Here is a 23,398-nt window from a genome sequence, read left to right as displayed (position 1 = left end):
TGGAATTATTTAGGACATGTATAGGTGATCCAGCAAGACTCTCTACTCTGTTCATAGAATCATGAATGGTTTTTAATGACAGGAATTAATTATGTTTACTAGCAGAGAGAATAATCTATCAAGATGCCAGATTTGGGTAAAACAAATGTCTTGTGTTTCTGCAGAAATCAAAAAGATCTTTAGCAGAACATTGCCTTCATTCTGTCCCTCTTTGCGGAACTAGCATTTCAAATTAAGCTAGGATGTCTTTTTAATTAAGCCTCTTAATTGCTGGAATAGTGCAATTAAACTATTATGTCTTTCAGGAATCATTAGAATGGCTTCTCAAATGGACAGAGAAACTAATGACCAACATCTTGTGGTTGTGCAAGCAAGAGATATGGTTGGACCGACTGGCGAATTTTCAACAACAACAACCGTAACCATTCATTTGTTAGATGTCAATGACAACGTGCCCAAATTTCCGTTAAGTAAGTAGAATTTCATGAGTCATGTCCCTCATTTCTAAAATAAACTTCAATTTATTACTATTTACCAATTAAAAAAAAAAAAATATATATATATATATATAAATCAGCAAGCGTGTGCTAACATATTGCTGTACCTTCTATGTTATCATAAAGTAAATTAGTGCCTGAGCCTTGAAGTAAATGTTTACATTGTAAGGAGTTGTAAAGCAATAAGACCGAGGGAGAAAAAGTACTATTACTAAAACGTATCATTTTTAGACTGCTGCTAGATATATGCAATGCTGTACATTAAAACATTCATGAGACAGTCCTTGATCAGTAGAGCTTACAATTTAATCAGACAGACAGGACAAGTAGGGGGTTATGGATTTTTTCAGGCATGGGTGGTTTATGAGGGGCAGCTGAATAGTTCTCAGCCCAGCCAACATAGTTGGGGCAGTCTCCATTGAGAGCTATACACTTAGAACGATAAAAATGGAAAATCAGTGGACTATTGTAAAAATATGGAACGAAAAAAGTGAAAAATCGCTGGACTAAGTGTTTAGCCCTCAATGGAGATTGCCCCAACTTAGTTGGTTGGGCTGAGAACGTTTCAGCGGCCCCTCGTATATGTGAGTGGGGGTTAGGAATTAAAAGCAAAAAAGTGCCTTGGTAATCTTTCTTCTGTTACATATATTTGCCTATTGGCTTATTTACATATGTAAAAGAATTAGGGAGAGGAAAGAAAGGTGGAATAGAGCATCAGTAAACATTCACCTTGCCATCCTCTTACACCTCCTCACATTATGTCAGGCGGTAGCCTTTTCTATGCCTTCCTATTTCCAAATCCCCAGATCAGGTGGTAAAAGGAGAGCCTCACACTTTCACACAAATCATCTGACATCTGAATGCCACGCTCCATAGACTTTGACCAATGTACAGTACATGCAAGTTAATGCTCAGTTCAAAAGTGAGTGTGTCTGGAAGTACCAGAAGATGTACTCCTAGGGAAGCGTGCCTGAACATAAAGAGGTTTTATCTTAGAGGGGCTATTTGATGTTAGAGGCTGGTGTTCCCATAATAAACAAGAACTGAGTGGAAGATTTCCTGGAGAGGGAAGAATGAAACAGAAAGGAGACGAAGACCTAGCCTCAAACAGATATTACTACTGAAACATTTATAGCACTAAAGTGTTTCACAAAAAGAAAAAAAATAAACAGTCCGCTCAGTGGAGTTTATCAACTGATCAACAAATCGAAAATAGAATATAATGGACGTGTTAGCGTTTAGCACAATTAGTAAAAGGACCCCTATATGTATTATATAAATAAATGATTTCCTGTCCATTTATCTTTTTTTCTCTACAACTTTTTTCAGTTTATTTTTCTATCTGCATCCAAACTTAATTCTTTCATACTATACAGTTTTCAATCCCCCCTCTTTTTTTTTTTTTTTTTACTAATTCTACCTATAGCTTTCTATTTCTTTCCCTCACTCTGGCTCTCCTATTTTACTTTCTCAATCCTATTTCTCCCACCCATTCACCATTTGTCCCCTCTGTTTCCCTATTCTATCTAGTATATGCCCTATTTCTGCCCCTTCTTCCCCCCTTCCATTCAGCATCTGCCTACACTTATTTTCTCTCCTCTTTCTTCCAACTTTCATGTAGCCTTCTCTCTCTCCTTTCCACACTATCCAGCACACTACCCATACCATTCATACCATACCATCCCCTTATTATACCATCTAGTATGTCTGCCCCTCCCCCTTAAATCCAACATGTCTGTCCCCTTCTCCACCTTTATCCTGATTCTGCTTCCTCTCCCCTCCTACATTCAACATGTCTGTTTCCCCATCTCTCTCATCCAGCATGTTTGACCCCCTGTCCACCTTGTATCCACACTCTGCCTTCTCTCCCCTCTTATATTCAATGTGTTTGTCCATCTCTCCCTTCCACCCAGCATGTTTGTTCCTTTTTTTCCCTCTTCTCCCATCCGACATCGAGGTGTCTTTTTCCTGCTTGTCTGCCCCACTCCCCTTCCATCCAGTATGTCGGTCTCCTTTCCCCTCTTGCATTCAGACTCTGCCTCCTTTCCTACATTCAGCATGTTCGCCCCCTGTCTCCTTCATCCAGCATGTCAGTCCTCCCCTTCCATCCAGCATGCTAGTTCCTCTCTCTCCCTTTTCTCCAGGCTCTTCCTCCTGTCCCCTCCTGCATCCAGCTACCCCTTCCCATCCGTCACACTGGCCACCTCCACTGCAACTATTGCTGCTTCTTCAGACTAACAGCAGCAGTGGCAGCGTAAAAATAAATATAAAGCCACCGTTGGGCTTCTCCATTCATCCTTGCAGCCGCCAGACCCACATCCCTCTGACATCACTTCCAGTTCTGAGGCAAAGCCAGCATCCTCAAGGATGAATGGGGCAGCCCTGTAATGGCTTTATCATTGCTTTGCCACCACTGCTGCTGCTGTTAGTCTGGGGAAACATCAGCAGCTGTAGCAGTGGTGAGGAAATCTTTGCGTGCCTAGCTCTGATTTTTGGGGGTGTCATGGCACCCGTGACTCCCCCTTTTCTAACGCCTATGGACCACTGACCTTTTCAATAGATGATCTTTTGGCTTACTCTACCCTGTTTAAAACAGTCTATAGAATTGTCTTTTCAAAGACTTATATAGAGGCAATAGCACCTCCTCCTTACTGCTGGCCATCACTGTCCCTATGCACCCAAACATCCTTCTGGCTTTTGCTGTTGTCTTTTCTACCTGCCTAGCCACTGAAAATTCATTTGACGTGATTACTCTCAAGTTCTGTTTGTCTTTCATGCACAGAGGTACTTTACACCCATGCGACTGGGATTTTGCAATCACAATGCATGGCTGCATTTTTTAGCAATAAATCTTAGCTTCCAAATTCTAGACCATTCTTCAGGCTTCACTCTGTATCTCTTCATGTTATCCACACCACCAGAGTTGTTTAACTTATTAGATTTTGGTATCATCCACAAAGTGTCAAACCTTACCAAACAACCTTTCCACAATATGTTTATGTTTATTAAAAACTTTATATACCGCATAACAGCCAAAAAATAAAAAAAAAATCCAAATGGTTTACAGTTCAGTTACAGAAACAACCTGTACAGCACATCACTGGTAAAGTTCCTTTCCTCAGGAAGAATTCTATTTACCACTACTCTTTGTAGCCTTCACTCACAATTTTCTAACTCAGTCAATCATGCTAGGGCTCCAACTCAGTTTATTTATAAGCCACCTATGTGAAGCTCTGTCAAAGGGCAAGCTAAAAACCACAAATAATCGAAACCGTGATTGCTGAAACTGCGAATACGGAGGGAAAAGTGTAAATCTAATTTTTTAGAGTATGGGTAGCATGCGCTGATCCCAAAATTACAGTAGGGTGCCTGAGTGCCCTCTGCTGTAAGGAATATTTTGTGCAGTAAGTGTGCATTAGAGCTTACTGTAGCTTAGTAAAAGGACTACAATGTGACTTATGCTGGGTTTTGCTAAACTGCAGAAGAGCTTCTTAGCGCAGAATTGCAAGGTAAATGCTCTGGCACTCATAAGAATTGCTTGAACATCAGAGCATTTATCTCACTGACCCGCAGTAAGAAGCTCTTCTACAGTTTAGAGCCCTTAGAAAAATGGTCCCTTTGAGATGCATAATTAAACCAGTTTCTTCCTGTTACTACAATGTTTCCCCAAAAATAAAACCTACCCCGAAAATAAGCACTAGCATGATTTTTGGGATAGGTATTAATATAAGCCCTACCCCTGAAAATAAGCCCTAGTTGCTGGCAGCAGCAGCAGCAGCGCTTCCTCCTGCCCCTGCCAACCCATCTGTCCCTCCCATCCAAACCATGAGACAGAAAGAAATACTTTATAACAAACCGGCAGCGTCAGCAGCAATCTAGATAGGCTGCTTCGCGGCCTGGGACATTCCTCTGCCACGTCACTGATGGCGTCATCAGCAACGCAGCAGAGGAATCGCCCAGGCCATGAAGAAGCCTGAATAGATTGCTGTTGATGCTGTCAATTTGTTATAAGGTATTTCATTCTGTCTCACGGTTCAGATGGGAGGAAGAAATGGGTCATGGGGGGGGAGAGGCGAGAGTGTGTGTACATTGGCGAGGGGGATAGAAAGATGCTACATGGGGGGATGGGAGGAAGGGAGGTATATAAGCTCAAAGGGTTCTGTTTCACAAGGGATGGAGGGAGGGTTCTGCTGCACAGGGGAATGGGAGGGAAGGGGAAAGGATAGAAAGATACTGCACAAGGGGATGGTGAGAGGGAAGGAAAGATGCTGCACATGTGGGGGAGAGAAAGGAAATATGAAGAATTGGGGTAGAGGAGAGGAAGGGAGAGATGATTATTGTACATGAAGAAAATAAGACATCCCCGAAAATAAGACCTAGTGCCTTTTTTGGGCCCAATATTAATATAAGACAGTGTCTTATTTTCAGGGAAACACGGTAGTTTCTTCCCCTCCCATATAGGTTTTGCCATGATAATAAAGGCAAAACAGCCCAGATAGTTTTAGTTTAATAATTGCCCCACATTTTCACTTGCATAGTTCTCTCCACTTCCTTATTTCCCTCATTATAATCCAACTTGTAACAGCATGTTCATTATTTTTATATACAGTGAAACCTTGGTTTGCGAGCATAATTCATTCCAGAAGCATGCTCATAAATCAAAGTGATCGTATATCAAAGTGAGTTTCCCCAGAGGAAGTAAGGGAAACTCGTTTGATTGGTTCCACATCCCCCCCATGAAGCCACTGGCGCTGCTCACTTCCACCCCACCCCACCACATCCCCAAAAGACCCCCACCCCTGAGGCCACTGGCACACTTCCACCCCACCCCTGAGAACCAGAATACCCCCGTCTGTGAGCCCCCACCCCTCGAGAACCGGCATTGCCCGCCCGTCCAAACCCAAACCCTTACCGCGATCTGGCACGCAGCACCAAACCACAGGACATGCCGGTCTGAACAAGCCTGCCTTTTACCACTGATCTCTGCTGGGCTGGGCTTTGAGCATCTGCCTATGCTCAAGGCCTTCTGGCTCCCGCTCTCTCCAAAAATCTCATTATAATCTCGGAGAGAGCAGGAGCCAAAAGGTTTTGAGCATGCTCAAGGCCCAGCCCAGCAGAGATCAGCAGCAAAAGGCAGGCTCTTCCGGCACCGGCATGTCCTGTGAATTGGTGCTGCCAGATCATGGTAAGGATTAGGGTTTGAGCGGGCGAACGATGCCAGCTGTCGTGGGGGGTGGGGGTGGGGGGGGGGCTCGCAGACGGGGAGGATTCTGGTTCTCGGGGGTGGGGTGGAAATGCACCACTGGCCTCAAGGGTGGGGGGTCTTTTGGGGATGTGGTGGGGTGAGGTGACACTAATATACCCCCACCCCTTTTTACAAAACCATTGCGTGGTTTTTAGCGCCGGCCATGGCAGTAACAGATCCGACGCTCATAGAATTCCTATAAGCGTCAGAGCTGTTACCGCCATGGATGGCGCTAAAAAACATGCTACGGTTTTGTAAAAGGGAGTGGGGGGATAGTTTCTTGTATATGATTGTATCATTTTTAAAACCTAGAATAAAGAAATTTTAACACTGCACCATCATTTTAAAAAAAGAACATGCAATAATAGATTCTTAACACAGAGTAAGTTGAATTGCTTATATTGCACAGTATAGTGGACAATTAATAGAGAGTATATTTGTTCTTTTTTTTTTTCTTGAAGAGCTGTATCATTTGTCTTTTTGGGAAAATACACCAGTAGGTGCTATCATAGGCACTATAATGGCTGATGATAATGACAAAGGAGAAAATGCAGAGATTGACTATATCATTGAAGGAAATTCAAGTACATTTGACATAATTACCAACAACCTAACCCAGGAAGGACTTATTATTTTAAAGCAGGTGAGTATGGCAATATGCTCTAAAAGAGAATTAGGATTCCAAACTAATTGCTAAGCGGAGGAGTGTGTGGCGCAGTGGTTGGATCTATAGCCTCAGCACCCTGGGGTTGTGGGTTCAAACCCTGCGCTACTCCTTGTGACCCTGGGCAAGTCACTCAGTCCTCCGTAGCCCCAGGTCCGTTAGATATATTGTGAGCCCACCGGGACAGATAGGGAAAAATGCTTGAGTACCTGATTGTAAAAATCGTTTAGATAACCTTGATAGGCGGTATATAAAATCCTAATAAACTTGAAACTAATTACGAACATGTTATTAGTTCAATACAAACAGCATGTTTCTCTAACTTTCGGCTCCTTTTACTAAACAACGGTAGAAGTTTCTACCCCAGGCCATTGAGGTAAATGCTTTGACAGCCCGTGATAGAAACCTCTATCGCCGTTTAGTAAAACCCAGCATTTATTTTTTTCAAATGAGTTCTCATATTACGAATTGTCAAACTAATATTAATCATACCACAAGTTGAGCCACATGTTCTATTTTTCTATATTTCTTATACAATATTTGTATTTCATTTTAAACACAGCAGTATGGATGGTGTTTAATAAAGTCCACATGTGAGAACCAGACAAAAAGAGTACATATGTACCCCTGGCATCTTTTTAAAAATATCCTAGAAAGCCATCAAAGTTAATAAAAATATTTATAGGGACCCTTTTACTGTTTTTTAACATGTGGGTAATCTACACACTGAAGCCACTTGTTAGCATGGATCTAAAATGGCCACAAACTAATTTTGAAGTTAACACATGACCATTAGTGCGTGAACACTTACTGTCACCTATTTTGTAGGCAGTAAGAACTCCTACGTTAACCCTCCTATTTACTAAGCCACAGCAGAGGTCGCTTCCATGGCCCAGAGCACTAAGGCCCAGATTCCGTATACAGCGTCGATATTAGCATCCTCCTAAATGCAGCTGCTGATCGCATGCCAATCATGCCACAGCATTGTATACAGAATTGCACCTCCGGAACAGACAGGTGCCGGAAATGTAGGTCAGGTTTTTCCAGGCTGTTGAGTGTGGCCTGCTAATGCCACTTTTAAGCAGCAAATTCAGTGTTTGGTAATGAGGTTTTATGTAAAAGACAGTTTAGAACTGGGGTGTCAAAGTCCCTCCTCGAGGGCCGCAATCCATTCGGGTTTTCAGGAATTCTCCATTGAATATGCATGAGATCTATTAGCATACAATGAAAGCAGTGCATGCAAATAGATCTCATGCATATTCATTGGGGAAATCCTGAAAACCCGACTGGATTGTGGCCCTCAAGGAGAGAGTTTGACACCCCTGGTTTAGAACCTCAGAACCACATATGAACTAGTCTGCAAATTGTCCATGCATGAAGATAAGAGCTTAAGAATAGCCTTACTGGGTCAGACCAATGGTCCATCAAGCCCAGTAGCCTGTTCTCATGGTGGCCAATCCAGGTTAATAGTACTTAGCCAAAACCCAAAGAGTAGCAACATTCCATGCTACTGATCCAGGGCAAGCAGTGGCTTCCCTCCACGTCTTTCTCAATAACAGACTATGAACTTTTCCTCCAGGAAATTGGTCAACCTTTCTTAAAACCAGCTATGCTATCCGCTCTTACCACAACCTCTGGCAACGCGTTCCAGAGATTAACTATTCTTTGAGTGAAAAAAAATATATCCTGCTATTGGTTTTAAAAGTATTTCCCTGTAACTTCATTGAGTGTGCCCTAGTCTTTGTAATTTTTGACGGAGTAAAAATCAATCCACTTCTACCCATTCTACACCACTTAGGATTTTGTAGGCTTCAGTCATAATCTCCCTTCTGCTGTTTCTTTTCCAAGCTCAAGAGCCCTAACCTTTTTATTCTTTCCTCGTATAACAGGAGTTATTCCCCTTTATCATCTTGGTTGTTCTTCATTGAACCTTTTCTAGTTCCACTATATCTTTTTTGAGATAAAGTGATGGCCTTTTGAGAGTTACCGTATTTTCATGCATATAACGCGCGTGTTATATACGATTTTACAAACCGTGCATAACCATGCGCGTTATATGCGTGAGTGCGTTTTACAACTTTTTTTTTACATAGTTCCCCCCCGACGTCCGATTCACCCCGCAGGACCGCTCGCACCTCCACCCCGAAGGACCGCTCACACGCACTCGCACCCGCACCCCGAAGGACCGCTCGCACCCCCACAGCCTCCCGACCCCCCCCCATCATGTAGAAGCTCCTACCGTTGTCCTGCTGCTTCCTCTACTGGCAGTCCCGGCCCTTCTGTGAGCCCTGCGTCTGCTCTGCTTCCTCTTCTGGCGGTCCCACCCTTTCTCTGACAACGGTAGGAGCTTCTACATGATGGGGGGGCGGGAGGCTGTGGGGGTGCGAGCGGTCCTTCGGGGTAGGGGTGCAGGTGCGGCTGCGAGTGCGTGCGAGCGGTCCTTCGGGGTGGGGGTGTGAGCGGTCCTGCGGGGGGGGGGTGAATCGGATGTCGGGGGGACATCAGGCTTTCAGGGTGGGGACAGGACTTCAAGGGGGAGAGGAGAGTCGGGGCAGGCGAAAGGAGAGTCGGGGTGGCCAGAGGAGAGTCGGGACGGGCAAAAGGAGAGTCGGGTGGCGATGGGAGAGTCGGGGAGGCATGCGCGGTATACGGGTGTGCGCGGTATACGGGTGTGCGCAGTATATAAAAATTTATTTACATAAATTACAGTTTCCCACACGCTATACCCGTGTGCGCGTTTTACACGGGTGCGCGGTATATGAGTGAAAATATGGTACAGTAGTGAATAATCACTACAATTACACTCTACAAACTGATACATGTTTATTAATTATACTGTATTTTCATGAATATGTAGAAGGCCATAAGCAAAAGAAATGTCTAAGTCCGATTTGGACGTTGGATGCTAGTCATCCAAAGTCAGCAGCAATAAAATGTCCATTCTCAAAAAGTATGTTTATTTATTTATTTTTAATCATCTCTCTGTATGTCCAGGCTTTTGATCATCCAGACCCAAATACCCAGAACAAGATCTTTTGTACGTGGAAGAGGCCAGCATTGTGATGGACTAGCCACCCAGACATGGCAACAAAACAGAGTGGCACCTTATAGGACACTGCTGTGAACTTCACAAAAGCATGGCTCACCAGACCTCCCTTATAGGTTATGGTGAGCCTCCCAAAATACCCCCCAAATCCACTATACCCATCTGTCTACCACCCCAATAGCCCTTATGGCTGCAGGTAACACTTATATGGCAGTACAATAGTGTTTTGTTGGGATCACATTTTCCACCATTAATGTGGTTAGACTGGCTTTTGGGCCTGGGTCCTCCTCTCTATGGTTCAGTAGCCACCCCTGCCCCCAGACTACTTAGGCCAACTCTGTGCAGTTCTATTAGGTTTTCCTATAGCAGGTGCTGATGTTCCAGAGGCAGGTATGTACCTTTTTATTATGAACTTTGTGGGGCTATGACAGGGTCAGTGAACACAGGGGGAGTGTGTGTGTGTGAGGGGGTCTTTACTATGTCCTTGCAGTGGTTATCTGGTCACTTTCAAAATCTTTTTGCCACTTATACCTGTTTTTACATCATCTAACTCACAACATATAAGTTTCACCTAGGAAGTCTTGTCAAACATTCGATTATCCATGCAGGATGACTAAGTATAGGTTGGCCCACATCCCACCCTAACCACTCCTCCAGAAAAGCCCCTTTCCACTCTGGGCGCATAGCGAGAGTCAGAGGCCTAAAAAGTTCCTGGATACATCAAAAAAACCGTTTTGATTATCGGCACTTGGATGACCTGTCTTTTAGGACAACCAAGAGCCGACTTGTGCAGGTTTTTAGACATGTTTAAGTTTTGATTATGAGCCCCATATTGAATATATACTGTGTTCATTACAAGTTTTCATGGAAAAGACTATATTTTGATACTCTTTATAGCTTAAGTGCAAACCTGCTGCACAAGTTAGTTGGCTATTATAAAATTACTTTCTTAATGTCCTCATTAGAAGGCAAGCTCTCCAAATGAGTTGCTTTTGCATATTGTGACATAAATGTACCTTTCTCTTAAGCTAAGGTATGTGGATATGATTTCAGACTCTCAAATTTACTTCTAATGCTCGCAGTAATACTTGCATCCTGCCAAAGAGATTTTCCTTTTGGAGTTTGTAAGATATAACAAGAACAGGCAATCTATCCAGGTGCTTGGAAATTCACTATAATCAAGCCACTGACACCTAAAGCAATGGGAAATATTTCTGCAACATTTTCTTGGTCTCAGACGGTATTTCTTGTTATTAGATGATCTTTTCTCTCTCCTCACAATTCACAAAGTAATTGCTTACGACTGACACCTCTATGATTATTGCCATTCTGGTGCTTTTAATATTTCTTTGTGGCTGCAATTAATTTGCACTGGAAAGTTATAGGTCAGGTATTCTTGAGAGCTATAATATATGTTAGAGTCTTGTGATCATGATTTCATAGACTGCATAGAAGAACTTGCATGCAGGTGTAATATGTGAGTTTGCTTAAGTTGATTTGAGAAAAGAAGATACAAACATAGTAACATAGTAAATTACGGCAGATAAAGACCTGAATGGTCTATCTAGTCTGCCCAACCATACACGCTCTATAAATTAATCATTTAATTTAAATGGTCCCTTTTCTTGGATATTTCTGGGCCAGAAACCAGAGCTCTTCCCGGTAGTGTGCTTAGGTTGCATCTACTGAAGTCTCCATCAAATCTCACTCTAGCCCATCTAAACCATCCCATCCATTGAAGTCTGGGGAGGCTGAATGTCCATAAACGGGACACAGACCGTGCAAGTCTGCCCAGTGCTGGCCTTAATTCTTTCAATATATACCCATTATTTTCCGATTAGAGATCCTCTGTGTTCATCCCACACTTGTTTGAACTCTGTCACCGTTTTCCTCTCCACCACCTCCCTCGGGAGTGCATTCTAGGCATCAACCACCCTGGTTACATATGATATAGGCTGTGCTCGAGCACAGTCACAAAGTCAAGTGTCAAGTTGTTGAGCAAAGCAAGAGTTATGACTTCAGTCATAAAAAGGACAAAACAGTGTTTTCTATACAAAGTAGTAGAATTTTTTACATTTCTTTCCCTTGACATATGACATATGACAACAACATCACATTACAAATTTTCTTTCCTATTTTTGGCATGACAAGAAAAATGTCAGAATCAGTCTCATCAACTATAATAAACAGCTTTGAGGCTTTCAGCACACTAACACTGCAATAGGCATAATCAAATTTGAGGTCACTTAAAGGTGAATAAACAAGAAGCTATTAGTTCCAGAAACAAATGAATAATACTACTTGTTATCAGCCACACAATCTACACTATTCTTCTCCCTTATATCATTGGACTGCTAACATCTTACAAAGTTGTGGCAATCGTTTTACACTGGTTGCTCTGATGGGCAGGACCAAGTGAAATTTGTTCCTACCCATACCTTGTATGACCCCACTAGAACACTAGGTATTTACAAGTAGGCCTGAGGTTCCTACAGAGGTGGGGGTCCTCAGTCAGCCCTTATATGCAGGGGGAGGGAGAAGGGATATGGTTCATGAGAGAGGGAGGGGGATTCATTAAGCAGAGGGCACCAATCCCAGATAATATTCAGCCTGAAGCCACATTAGCCCCAGCAGCTTACAGATATTGAATGATGGTGCCAGGATATATATCTGGGGCTAAATCTGCCCACAGCAGGCTTAATATTGGTCAGTGATCTGCCTGCCTTCTAAGAAAGAAATAAAGTTATCCCCTCAAGAAGGACCTACTTTAATCTCCTGAAATAGAACCCACCCTTTTTCACCCCACAGGGCCTCTTCAAATTATTTGCAAGCCTCTGGCTTAGATGATACCGCAGCTGGGCTGTGACACATTTACCAAGAAGATCAGATGGTATTATGATGCCTAAAGTGGTAGATCTACCTGACATTGCTTCCTCTGAAAGTGAAATTCCTATTCATGAAATAACACTCGAATATGTGGAGATGGTTAAAAATATTTAGTTTTGGCTGGTGCTATTTCTCATCTCCATGTATTTATCAGACTGTTCCTTAGCTGAAAGAGCTTTATAATAATTTTTCCTTATTAGATGGACATGTCCAGAAGATGAAATTAGAAATACAGACACAAAATAAAGAGTAAATACTCTAAAATAGACTGGTGTACACAAATTTATTGCATAAATGCCCTTTTATTCATCCAATGGCTCAATGGCTTTTATTATTTATCCAATAACTCAATGACTCGACATGTATATGTTTTGGCCAAAAGGGGCCTGATCAGGAGTCTTGAGAAACTTCAAGGCAATGTCAAATGTTGGAGATAATGTATGTACTTGCAAGTCACTAATGCAATAAGTGCTATATAATGAGTGAAGTCATGCATTGGGAAAGGGAAACGTACCAAAACCTTAACCACGACTTTAAACTTCAAGAAGGGAAGATACGATAGCATGAGAGCCATGGTAAAACAATGGCTCAAGAAAAAGATGGACACAGTTAAAACGGTAGATCAGGCATGGTCCCTACTGAAAAATACTATCATGGAAGCACAAAATCTCTACATTCCACGGATTTCCAAAGAAAGGAAAACTAGAGGCAAAAGAGAACTGGCATGGCTTACTAGAGAGGTGAAGGAAGCCATAAAAAAAAAAGAAGGATTCTTTTAAAAAATGGAAACGTATGAAAACAACCGAAGCATGGAACAAACACAAAGATGATCAGAAGAAATGTCACAAGGCGGTGAGGGATGCCAAAAAGGACTATGAAGAGAAAATAGTGCAAGAGGCCAAATATTTCAAGCCCTTCTTTAGATATGTAAAAGGGAAAAAACCCGCAAAAGAGGCGGTGGAACCGCTGGATGACCAGGGAAGAAAAGGGTACATCAAGGAAGACAAACAAATTGCAGACAGACTAAATTCCTTCTTCGCGTATGTCTTTATGAAGGAGGACACCACAACAATACTAGAAACAGTGAAAGTGTTCAAAGGAGTAATAGAGGACAGCCTCACCACAGTAGAAGTGGACTTGGACCAGATATACTACCAGATCAACAGACTTAAAAGTGACAAATCCCCTGGACTGGTTGGAATTCACTCGAGAGTCTTAAAAGAACTGAAGGTTGAAATTGGAGAACTATTGCAAAAACTTGCCAACCTGTCAATTAGAACTGGACAGATACCAGACGACTGGAAGATAGCGAACGTCACGCCAATTTTCAAAAAAGATCAAGAGGAGAACCGGGCAACTACAGACCTATGAGTCTTACGTCTGTCCCTGGAAAGATGGTCGAAGCACTGATTAAAGGTAGCATAGTCCAGCACTTGGATACACATGACCTGATGAGAGCCAGACAACATGGCGTCAGAAAGGGAAATCATGTTTGACAAATTTACTTCAATTTTTTGAGACAGTGAACAAACATATTGATAGTGGAGAACCGGTGGACATAATATACTTGGACTTCCAGAAAGAGTTCAACAAGGTTCCACATGAAAGACTTCTCAGGAAACTACAAAGCTATGGAATAGAGGGAGACATACTAAGATGGATAGGCAAATGGCTGGAAAACAGAAAGCAGAGAGTGGGCATAATGGGAAGTTCTCAGACTGGGAGAAAGTGACTAGCGGTGTACCCCAGGGCTCGGTACTTGGGCCCATCTTATTTAATATTTTCATCAATGACCTAGAAGAAGGAACATCCAGTGAGATCATCAAGTTTGCAGACGACACAAAGCTATGCCGGGCAATCAGATCGCAGAAGGATAGCGAGGAACTCCAGAGTGACTTGTGTCAGTTAGAGAAATGGGCAGAAAAATGGCAGATGAAATTTAATGTGGAAAAGTGCAAAGTAATGCATTTATGCAGAAAGAACAAGGAACATGAGTATAGAATGTCAGGTGCAACTCTGGGTAAGAGCGAACAAGAAAAGGACCTGGGTATACTGATAGATAGGACCCTGAAGCCGTCGGCACAATGTGTGGCAGCGGCAAAGAAAGCAAATAAAATGTTAGGCATGATAAAGAAGGGAATCACGAGTAGATCGGAGAGGGTTATAATGCCGCTTTATAGAGCAATGGTCAGACCACACTTGGAATACTGTGTCCAACATTGGTCTCCCAACCTAAAGAAGGATATAAAACTTCTGGAGAGGGTGCAGAGACGAGCAGCGAAGCTAGTAAAAGGTACTGAGAACTTGGAATACGAGGAATGACTTAGGAGACTGGGATTGTTCTCCCTTGGGAAGAGGAGACTGCGAGGGGATATGATCGAGACTTTCAAAATACTGAAATGAATCGACAAAATAAAGCAGGAAAAAAAGTTATTTACAATGTCCAATGTGACACGGACAAGAGGACATGGACTGAAGCTGAGGGGGGACAAGTCCAGGACAAATATCAGGAAGTTCTGCTTCACACAGCAAGTGGTGGACACCTGGAATGCTCTCCCAGAGGAGGTTATTGCAGAATCCACCATTCTAGGATTTAAAAGCAAACTAGATGCACATCTCCTTAAGAGAGGCATAGAGGGATATGGATGACTAAAATTACGCCAGGTGTACACCTGGCTGGACCTCTGAGTATGCGGATTGACGGACTTGATGGACCGAAGGTCTGATCTGGAGATGGCAGTTCTTATGTTCTTATGTAAAGGCATACAGAAGATATACAGTATACAATAAGTTGACTGTATATATCTTCTGTATGCCTTTGCACAACTTCACTTCACTTCACCTTTCAGCAGGATAATCTTATCAAGTACAAATCAAAAGCAACAATAGAATGATTCAGCAAGAAGAAAATGAATGTTCTTGATTGGTCCAGTCAAAGCCCAGACTTTTTATTCCATAAAATAATCCATTGTAAGATTTCAAGACTGCAATCAACAGATAATACCCAGTCAACTTAAAAAGAATCTGAGCTGTCCTGCCAATTTTGAGCAAACATGCAAAACTCCATTATGCAAAATTGGAAGACACTTATCCTAAATGACTCCCAGTTGTTACTGCTATAAAAAGTGACTTCTGCTGAATATTGAGTCTAGGGATGTGAAGACATAAGCAAACAAAATGTTTTGGTTTGTTTTTCTTTGTCAATATATCAATTTCTCTTTCACACTAAAAATATAAAGTCACGTGTAGATCAATAAAACTAACTTCTACTTTAATGTATTTTTATCAGTATTTTTTAGACAGAAGAATGTGAAAAAGTACAAGGATGTGAAGAACTTTGCTGTATGTGAAGTGGCATATTCAACATGATGTCTAAATCTGATTTTGGACGTCTTGGGGAAAATGTCCATAAAATCCAGTAGAGAAAAGTACTATTTTCAAAACAGGAAAATGTCTCTTTCTTGTTTTGAAAATGGCCATTCCCTAGATGTGTTTGTCCTCATTGCATCTATCTTTTTGAAAACCCACCAAAAACATCCATTGGGACATAGGAGAAGCCAGGAGAACATTAGGGCATCCTAGGGGGCACTGCCATAAACTTCACATAAAAGGTCCCCAAGTGCACATCTCACCATAATCCCGTTACATTGTATGGTGAGCCCTCCAAACCTCACTTGAAACCTACTGTGCCCAACTGTATACCTCCCCAAAAGCTCTTGTGCCCGAAAATGTTACCTATATGTCAGTACAATAATATTCCAATATTGCAGAATAAAACATAATAAACCTGACCTAATCCCACCCAAACTATGCTCCAACACACATTCTTGAGATTTAAACACACTGCAGAAAAACAGCATAGAAAACAGTCTAAAATTGTGTTAGCAAATAAAACGTCCAAATGTCACTTCATGACATTTTTTGGATGTTTTCTCTTTTGAAAATGAGTACCACAGACTCTTAAGAAGATTCATTCTTTGCAACTTCAGTCAATAAAGTCTGCCTTTTGCTCAATTATGTCCACATATAGACCACTCATGTCTGTATATCAGGCAGAATATATGTTTCATAAAGTAGGGACTGTCTCTTCACTGTATCTGTTATCACCTTGTGCACCCTGCAACATTATACAAAAGTTTAGCAGTTTAAAAAAGATAATGGTATACTTGGGTATGTAAAATAGATATCACTAGAAGAAAGTATAAAATAATATTTTCTCTCCACAGGTCTCTGGTAAGACTTTTTTACACTAAGAACATAGGAATTGTCATACTGAGACAGACTAAGGGTCCATCAAGCCCAGTATCCTGTTTCGAACAGAGGCTAACCCAGGTCCCAAGTACCTAGCAAGATCCAAAGTAATAAAATAGATTTTATGCTGTTTATCCTAAGAATAAACAGTGGATTTCCACAAGCCATCTCAATAATGGCTTATGAATTTCCCTTTTAGAAATATATCAAACCTTTTTTAAACCCTGCTAAGCTAACTGATTTCACCACATTCACCAAATATGCTTAAATAAGTTATAATAAAATATCAATATAATATCCAGTAAAAGCTAAGAAAACAATATTCTGTACTAGATATTAATAAAGCAGAGATAATTCAAAGAAGGGCCACAAATGGATGAATGGATTACACTATAGGTCATACAAAAAGAAACAGAGGTAATAGATAGATATGTATTTTCCAGGAAAAAAAATCAGGAATGGGAGATATGATACAATTATTCAAATTTCTAGCGGCATGACTTATTTTCCATCAGTGTAGTACTAATATTAGTAGTTCCAGGTCTATGAAAGCCAAGAATGGATTTTCTCCAGAATTTTCTTTTGCTTTGCACCATCAGTTTTGCTTTGGTTTACAAAAATATCCCCATCTCCACTGCTGTGAAACTTCACCATAACATGATGCATTACTACCATGCTTTACTGTAGAAGTGTTGTTAACAGAGTGATGCATTGTGTTTATTTTAATCAAAGTATCACTTAACATTGATATCAAAAAAGGTCCCATTTTGTTTCCTGGAGGTGGTAGCAAGATTGAGTGGGCATCCCTCCTCCTGCCAGCTTGTGATCCCAGAACACCCCCCTCATGAAGTACCATCAGCAGGAGGGATGCACACTCAATCCTACTACCACCCCCATGAACCCTCACTACCCTCCCTCCTGGAAAGTAGCCTGGAAGGAGGGTTGCACACTCCCTCCTGTCACTATCCCTCACTGAATCCCAATACTTACAAAAAGTATCCCAGCAGGAGGGATGCCCATGCCCACACTCTCCTGCCCCCCCCACAAAAACCCCTGAAACCTCCCCAACTGGCAGCACCCCTGAACCTCTAGACCCCACCCTTGATACTCTCACAAACCTTCAGACCCCCCTAATACCCTTAAACATCTATACTGTGGTCCACTGTAGCTCCAAACCGTGCTCAATAGCACACTCAGTGGATGGCCACAAAATAACACCCTGACGTGTGGCCCGGACTGGAGCCACCCTGCAGGCCCGGATTCCAAACAGGAACCAAAAGAAAAGAAAAAAACCAGATAACAAAAATCACCACAATTATTCTTCAATGACAAAATAATATCAGATTTTATTTCTCTTTTGTCCCAAGGTAAGTATGCTTTCCAAAACAGAGGACAAACTTGTCAGAATGCTCTTCTTACAGTAACACAAAAAGTAGAAAACAAAACCAGCAAATAACAGTCCAAATAAAGGCATTAATTTGCTCTCAGCAATGTTTCTATTTTAGTTGTGGCAGAGGGTTTAATTGCCCCCAGCCTTAGGGTTGTCTGCTTCCAAAGCAGGCAGCTTTCAAAACACAAACAAAAATATAGTTCAGTGCACACGTTCAGCACAAGTATCTCAAAAGTTCACACAAGCCTCTGGCCAGTTCTAGTCACTGCCAGGTCAGGAGAGTGATAGGTTTTGCGAATTAAAGCCTCTAGACCGGCTTTCAAAAATTCCCTCCCAGGGTGTTAGCAAAACCTCTCCCAAATACAATCACCCATTTAGCTTGCATTCAAAAGAAAAATTGTTTCTTCAAACAGTCCATAAACACCAACCTCATTCACTGCTTGAGGGTGGAAGCGAAGTTCACCTGCATGGGCTCAACAAGCTCAGGAGCAAACTCTGTCAGGCTTTCTTCTACATCCATGTTCTGACCTTCTAGAAAATTTAATTCCTCAGCCTGACCAGCCTCTATCACCTCCATAGGCATAGGCTTGTTGCACCTGCTTGTTTCCAGGGACTCTCTAGGGAGAAAGGGCTTAAAACCTCTCCCTAGCTGGCTTCCCTTCCTGTTCTCTGAAACAGGTTTATATACCTTGGGGCAACGCCCTGCTGTGTCAGCCCTGGCAGTGTTCCAAGGGCCTCTTGGGCTCCCCCGGTGGTCAATGTAATTATCTACCTCAGACACAAGCTGTCCCTTCCCAATTCCTCCCCGGGATTTCTTTTTTACTTCTTTTCTCTCTGCCCTGACTGGGACCTGAACAGGGAGAATACCTGGCTGGTCACAATACCCATACCCCTAAGACCACCCCCTCCACTCCTGTACCTTAAATGAAGAAAAGTCATCCAGAGGGATGCTTATTCCTTCCAGCTGGCAGGCCCACCTCTACAAAATGGCGGGCCTTCCCCTTCCCAGTGTATCCTGGGATGCACCAGGAATAGAACTGATTGGCTCAGATGCCATACTGGGTCAATTGGAGTTTTAGGCCTCGCCCTTTCTACCCCAGGATTATGGTTACCAGATTCTATTTTAGTAAAATCTGAACCCCTAGACCTTCCCCCAGGCCCACCCAGTTTCACCCACCCCCACCCCATTACGCTCTAGCCCTGCCCCAGTCTCTCTTCCTGTTGCCTTCTGCCTGACACGATTTTGAGGAAGCTTTTCAAAATGGTGCCCGGTGCCTAAGTTAAGTGTTTTAATTGGCCATTAATGGTGTGGTAATTGACCGCACCATTAAAAACCAATTAAAAACAAAGAAAATAAAAGTAGGTGTCATGAGGCACCATTAAAAAAAAGCACCTGAATGGCATCTACACAGGTGCTTAACAGTATTGAACATCAAAAGAGGCATGGTTATGTATAGGGATGATGTTCAGTGCCACTAAAAGCCTCTTCTATCAAATTGTGCTAGCAGTTTTTAGCGCACAGAGCCATGCTGAATGACCCACGCTGTTCCTGATGCTTATAAAAACTCTTTAATGTTCATGGCATGAGCATAAATCCCAACCTGCTGCACAAAGAAGCATTGGTTCTTCCTCTGAAGTCACTTTCTGGACCCGCACCTAGGAAGTGATGTCATAGAAAGAGCCAACACTGGCATGAGCAGCAGGTTGTGGTTGATGCTTATGTTCGGAATATTAAAGAGGTACGGGAAAAGGGAAGGGGGGGCACGTGTGCAGCCAGAGGGGGCGGGGAAGGAACAGATGGGGTAGGGGCAGAGAAGAGGGCAGGGGAGGGATGCCACCACCCAGAATGCCTCTCACTCTCGCTATGTCACTGAAAAGACGTGATTAACCTTATTGCAAAATTGCTTGTTGATAAAGTTTGTGATTTCTGCACCAAATAGACCCCTTTAGGGCTTGGGCCGATCCCATGGGTAGATGGCTCTATGTTAATATGACTTCAGGGAAAGATACCCTGACACTTCTTAATATTTATGCACCTAACACTAATCAGGCGGATTTCTTTTAAAAACTCCAACAAACAATTGTGTCACTGGCTATGGCCAATTTAGTCATAGCTGGAGACTTCAATGCTGTCATGGATCCACTAATGGATAAACAACCGAATAGACAATTAAAATCATTAGGCTTGGATAATCTGGTACATACATGTGGATTAAAGGATATATGGCGGTTATTTCATTTTAATGCTCGAGAATTTTCGTTCTGTTCCCAAGTTCATAAATCATTTTCAAGAATTGATTATTTTTTTGTTTCTGACCATCTAATTCAACAGGTTACAAAAGCTAGCATAGATCCAATTATTATGTCAGATCAAACTACAGTGCGAGGGCAGATAATTTCATATTTGGCGCATATTAGGAAATTACTGAAATTAGAATTTTCCAATTTGGAACAAACTATTCTGACTTTAGAGTCACAATTGGCTTTAAAATGGGAAGATACATTGAATGCCCTTTTGAAAGCTAAATATAAATATAATGAGATTTCCTCACAATTGGCTAGGAAATATTTATTTTCTCAGCAAGCTCTGTATTATGGAAACTTGAATAAAGCAGGAAGATTATTGGCTAATTATCTTAAAGCTAAAAAGAGGAAAGTAAAGATTGCGGCCATTAAGGATGAGAACGGTAAAATATATACCCATATTGTGGATGTTTAAAATCAATTTTTAGATTATTATAAAGCTTTATATTCTTCTGAGCTTTATTCATATAAAGAAAAGGATGGCAGTGAATTTTTAAAATTAATTAAGGGACCGAAAATTCCTGAGCATTTAAAGAAAAAACCTGAGGCACCTATATCATTCACGGAACTCTAGTCAGCATTGAAGTTTCTCAGATCTGAATCCACTCCGGGTAGTGATGGATTCACAGTGGAGTTTTTTTTAAGTCTTTTCAATCTATACTGTTACCCCATCTTTTAAAATTGTACCAATCACAACTGACGAAGAGTCAGATATCAGGTACTATGGCAGAAGCTTTAACCATAGTTTTGCCAGAGCCAAATAGAGATCCCATGTTGGTTTCAAACTACAGGTTTATTTCTTTAATTAATGTGGACGGGAAAATTCTGGCTAAATTATTAGCTTTAAGACTAGCCAAGGCTCTCCCTTATATAATTGGTATGCACCAAACAGGTTTTGTTGTTCAAAGACATTCTGCAAACAAGACCAGATTGGCATTTCATATGCTAAATTTAGCAAAAACAATGGATGATCTGGTCTTCTCTGTCTCTTTGGATGCAGAGAGGCCTTTGGACTTTTATGTACCAATCAATGGATTGGTTTGGAGTAGGTTCTGGATTTATTCAAATGATTCAAACTTTGTATAGTTCCCCTTCCGTCAGATTATATATTAATAATACATTCTCGGAGCATTTTTGTCTGACGAGAATGTCCCCTATCTCATAAGAACATAATATTGTTTTGGAACCCTTGTTGGCCATTCCAGCAGGTAAAGGAGATACAAGGGATTCCATATGCAGTTTGAGACTATAAAGTTTTGGCTTGTGCAGATGATATTTTGCTCATTTGAAAAATCCTAAATCAACCATCCCTCATTTACTGGAATTGATTGATCATTTTTGAAAATTTTCTAGGTATAAGATAAATTGGAGTATATCAGAGGTTCTTCCATTAAATGTACATTGTGTAAAGGATTTATTCGATCCATTCCTTTGGAAGGAAGAGGGTATAAAATATTTAGGGATAATGATTCACAAAACATTGGAAGATACAATGACATTGTGTGAGCATTGGAAACTATTACATCTTTCTTGGTGGGGGAAGAGTCTAAACCATCAAAATGATGATTTTGTCTGTAGTTTGCTACCAAATGAGTATGTTGCCAGTTTATTTCCAAGGGTCCTTTTATATAAAATTGAATGGGATTCTTACAAAATTCCTTTGGCTTGGTAAAACTGCTAGATTAGCCTTAGGGCTCCTTTTACTAAGCCATGTTAGGGCTTTAAAGCGCAGAATAGCACGCACTAAATTGCCGCACACGCTAAACCTTAATGCCAGCATTGAGCTGGTGTTAGTTCTAGCCGCGTAGCATGGGTTTAGTGCATGCTAAAATTCTGCGTGCGCTAAAAATGCTAACGCTGCTTTTTAAAGGAGCCCTTTGTGTCTTTACAAAAATCATAATCGGCGGAAGGGGTAAATTTTCCAAATTTTTACAGGTATCACCAGGCTTTTAATTTGTGTCAGGGTATGTATTGGATCCTTCCTGAACTCATGGAGAATCTACCAGATTGGTTGGTATTAGAAAGTCATCTTTTAACCCATATTTCGTGTTAACTTGTTGTTTTATTGTCCCTTGATACTCAATGTTTGGAAGTCGATTTGGGGTAAAATTAATAGGATATTGGAGCCTTCTATTCCACTGTCATATGACATTGTTTTATTTGGGACTTTATTGCAACTTAAAAGTCCAATTGATGCAAAGAAAAACAGACTTATTATTATAATGGGGGTAGCTATGCAGTTAATAAGAAACTGGAAAAACTGAGAATAAAAAATTTAAAGAAACATGGGGTCTATTAGTGGAATTTGTTAAAACTGAATAATAGAATAAGCCTTTAATTTCTGTTTGATTTTCATACACATCCAGAGGGGGGAGGAGAAATGTACTTGTATAATTATCTGTTTGGATATAAGTGCTGTTTACTGTATTACTTGATTGTATATTCTTTGCACTTTGTATTTGATATGAAAATTAATAAAGAATATTAAAAAAGAAAAGAAAAGAAATTCTTGGGATAGGAGGTAATGTCCCATTATGAATTAAGAACTGGTTAAAAGATAGAAAACAGAATGTATAATTAAATGGTCAATATTCTCAATGGAGAAGGGTAAATAGTGGAATTATCCAGGGGTCTGTTCTGGGACTGCTGCTTTTTAACATCAGTGATCTAGCAGTTGATTAAAAACAAACCAGAGAAAACATTTCTTCACTCAATGAGTAATTAAACTCTGGAATTTGTTGCTAGATAATGTGATGAATGTCGTTAGCTTAGTAGGGTTTAAAATGTTTGGATAATTTTCTAAAAGTTCTTAAGCCATTATTAAGATGGACTTGGGAAAATCCACTGCTTATTCCTAGCAGTAAACTTCATAAAATCTTTTTTTTTTTTTTTTACTATTTGGGATCTTGCCAGGTTCAAAAAGACAGGTTGTCCAAGTGCCTATAATCAAAACTGGGTTTTAGACGTATCCAGATATTTTTTAAGCCTCTGAAACCCACTGTGTGCCAAGAGCTGAAAGGGGTGTTTTTGAAGGAGTGGTTAGGGCGGGATGTGGGCTGACCTAGACTTAGTCATACTGCAGGAATAATCAAAAATTTTATGAGGTTGCCTGATT

The 23,398-nt window shown here is 41.2% G+C and overlaps 1 protein-coding gene across 3 annotated transcripts in view; it reads left to right on the top strand.

Moving 5' to 3' along the window:
* LOC117355521 (cadherin-19-like) overlaps positions 1-23,398 on the top strand; it is a 277,325-nt gene that overhangs the window by 133,190 nt on the left and 120,737 nt on the right. For all 3 annotated transcript variants that reach the window (XM_033934214.1, XM_033934215.1, XM_033934216.1), the window contains 2 exons: positions 306-470; positions 6,204-6,385. In XM_033934214.1, the coding sequence (XP_033790105.1) occupies positions 306-470; positions 6,204-6,385 (347 nt within the window). The remainder of the gene's footprint in view (positions 1-305; positions 471-6,203; positions 6,386-23,398) is intronic.

The sequence above is a fragment of the Geotrypetes seraphini genome, chromosome 2 (assembly GCF_902459505.1).
Source record: "Geotrypetes seraphini chromosome 2, aGeoSer1.1, whole genome shotgun sequence".
Lineage (NCBI taxonomy): Eukaryota > Metazoa > Chordata > Amphibia > Gymnophiona > Dermophiidae > Geotrypetes > Geotrypetes seraphini.
The sequence above is the reverse complement of the archived record's forward strand: the minus strand, read 5'-3'. Positions and strand labels throughout refer to the sequence as shown.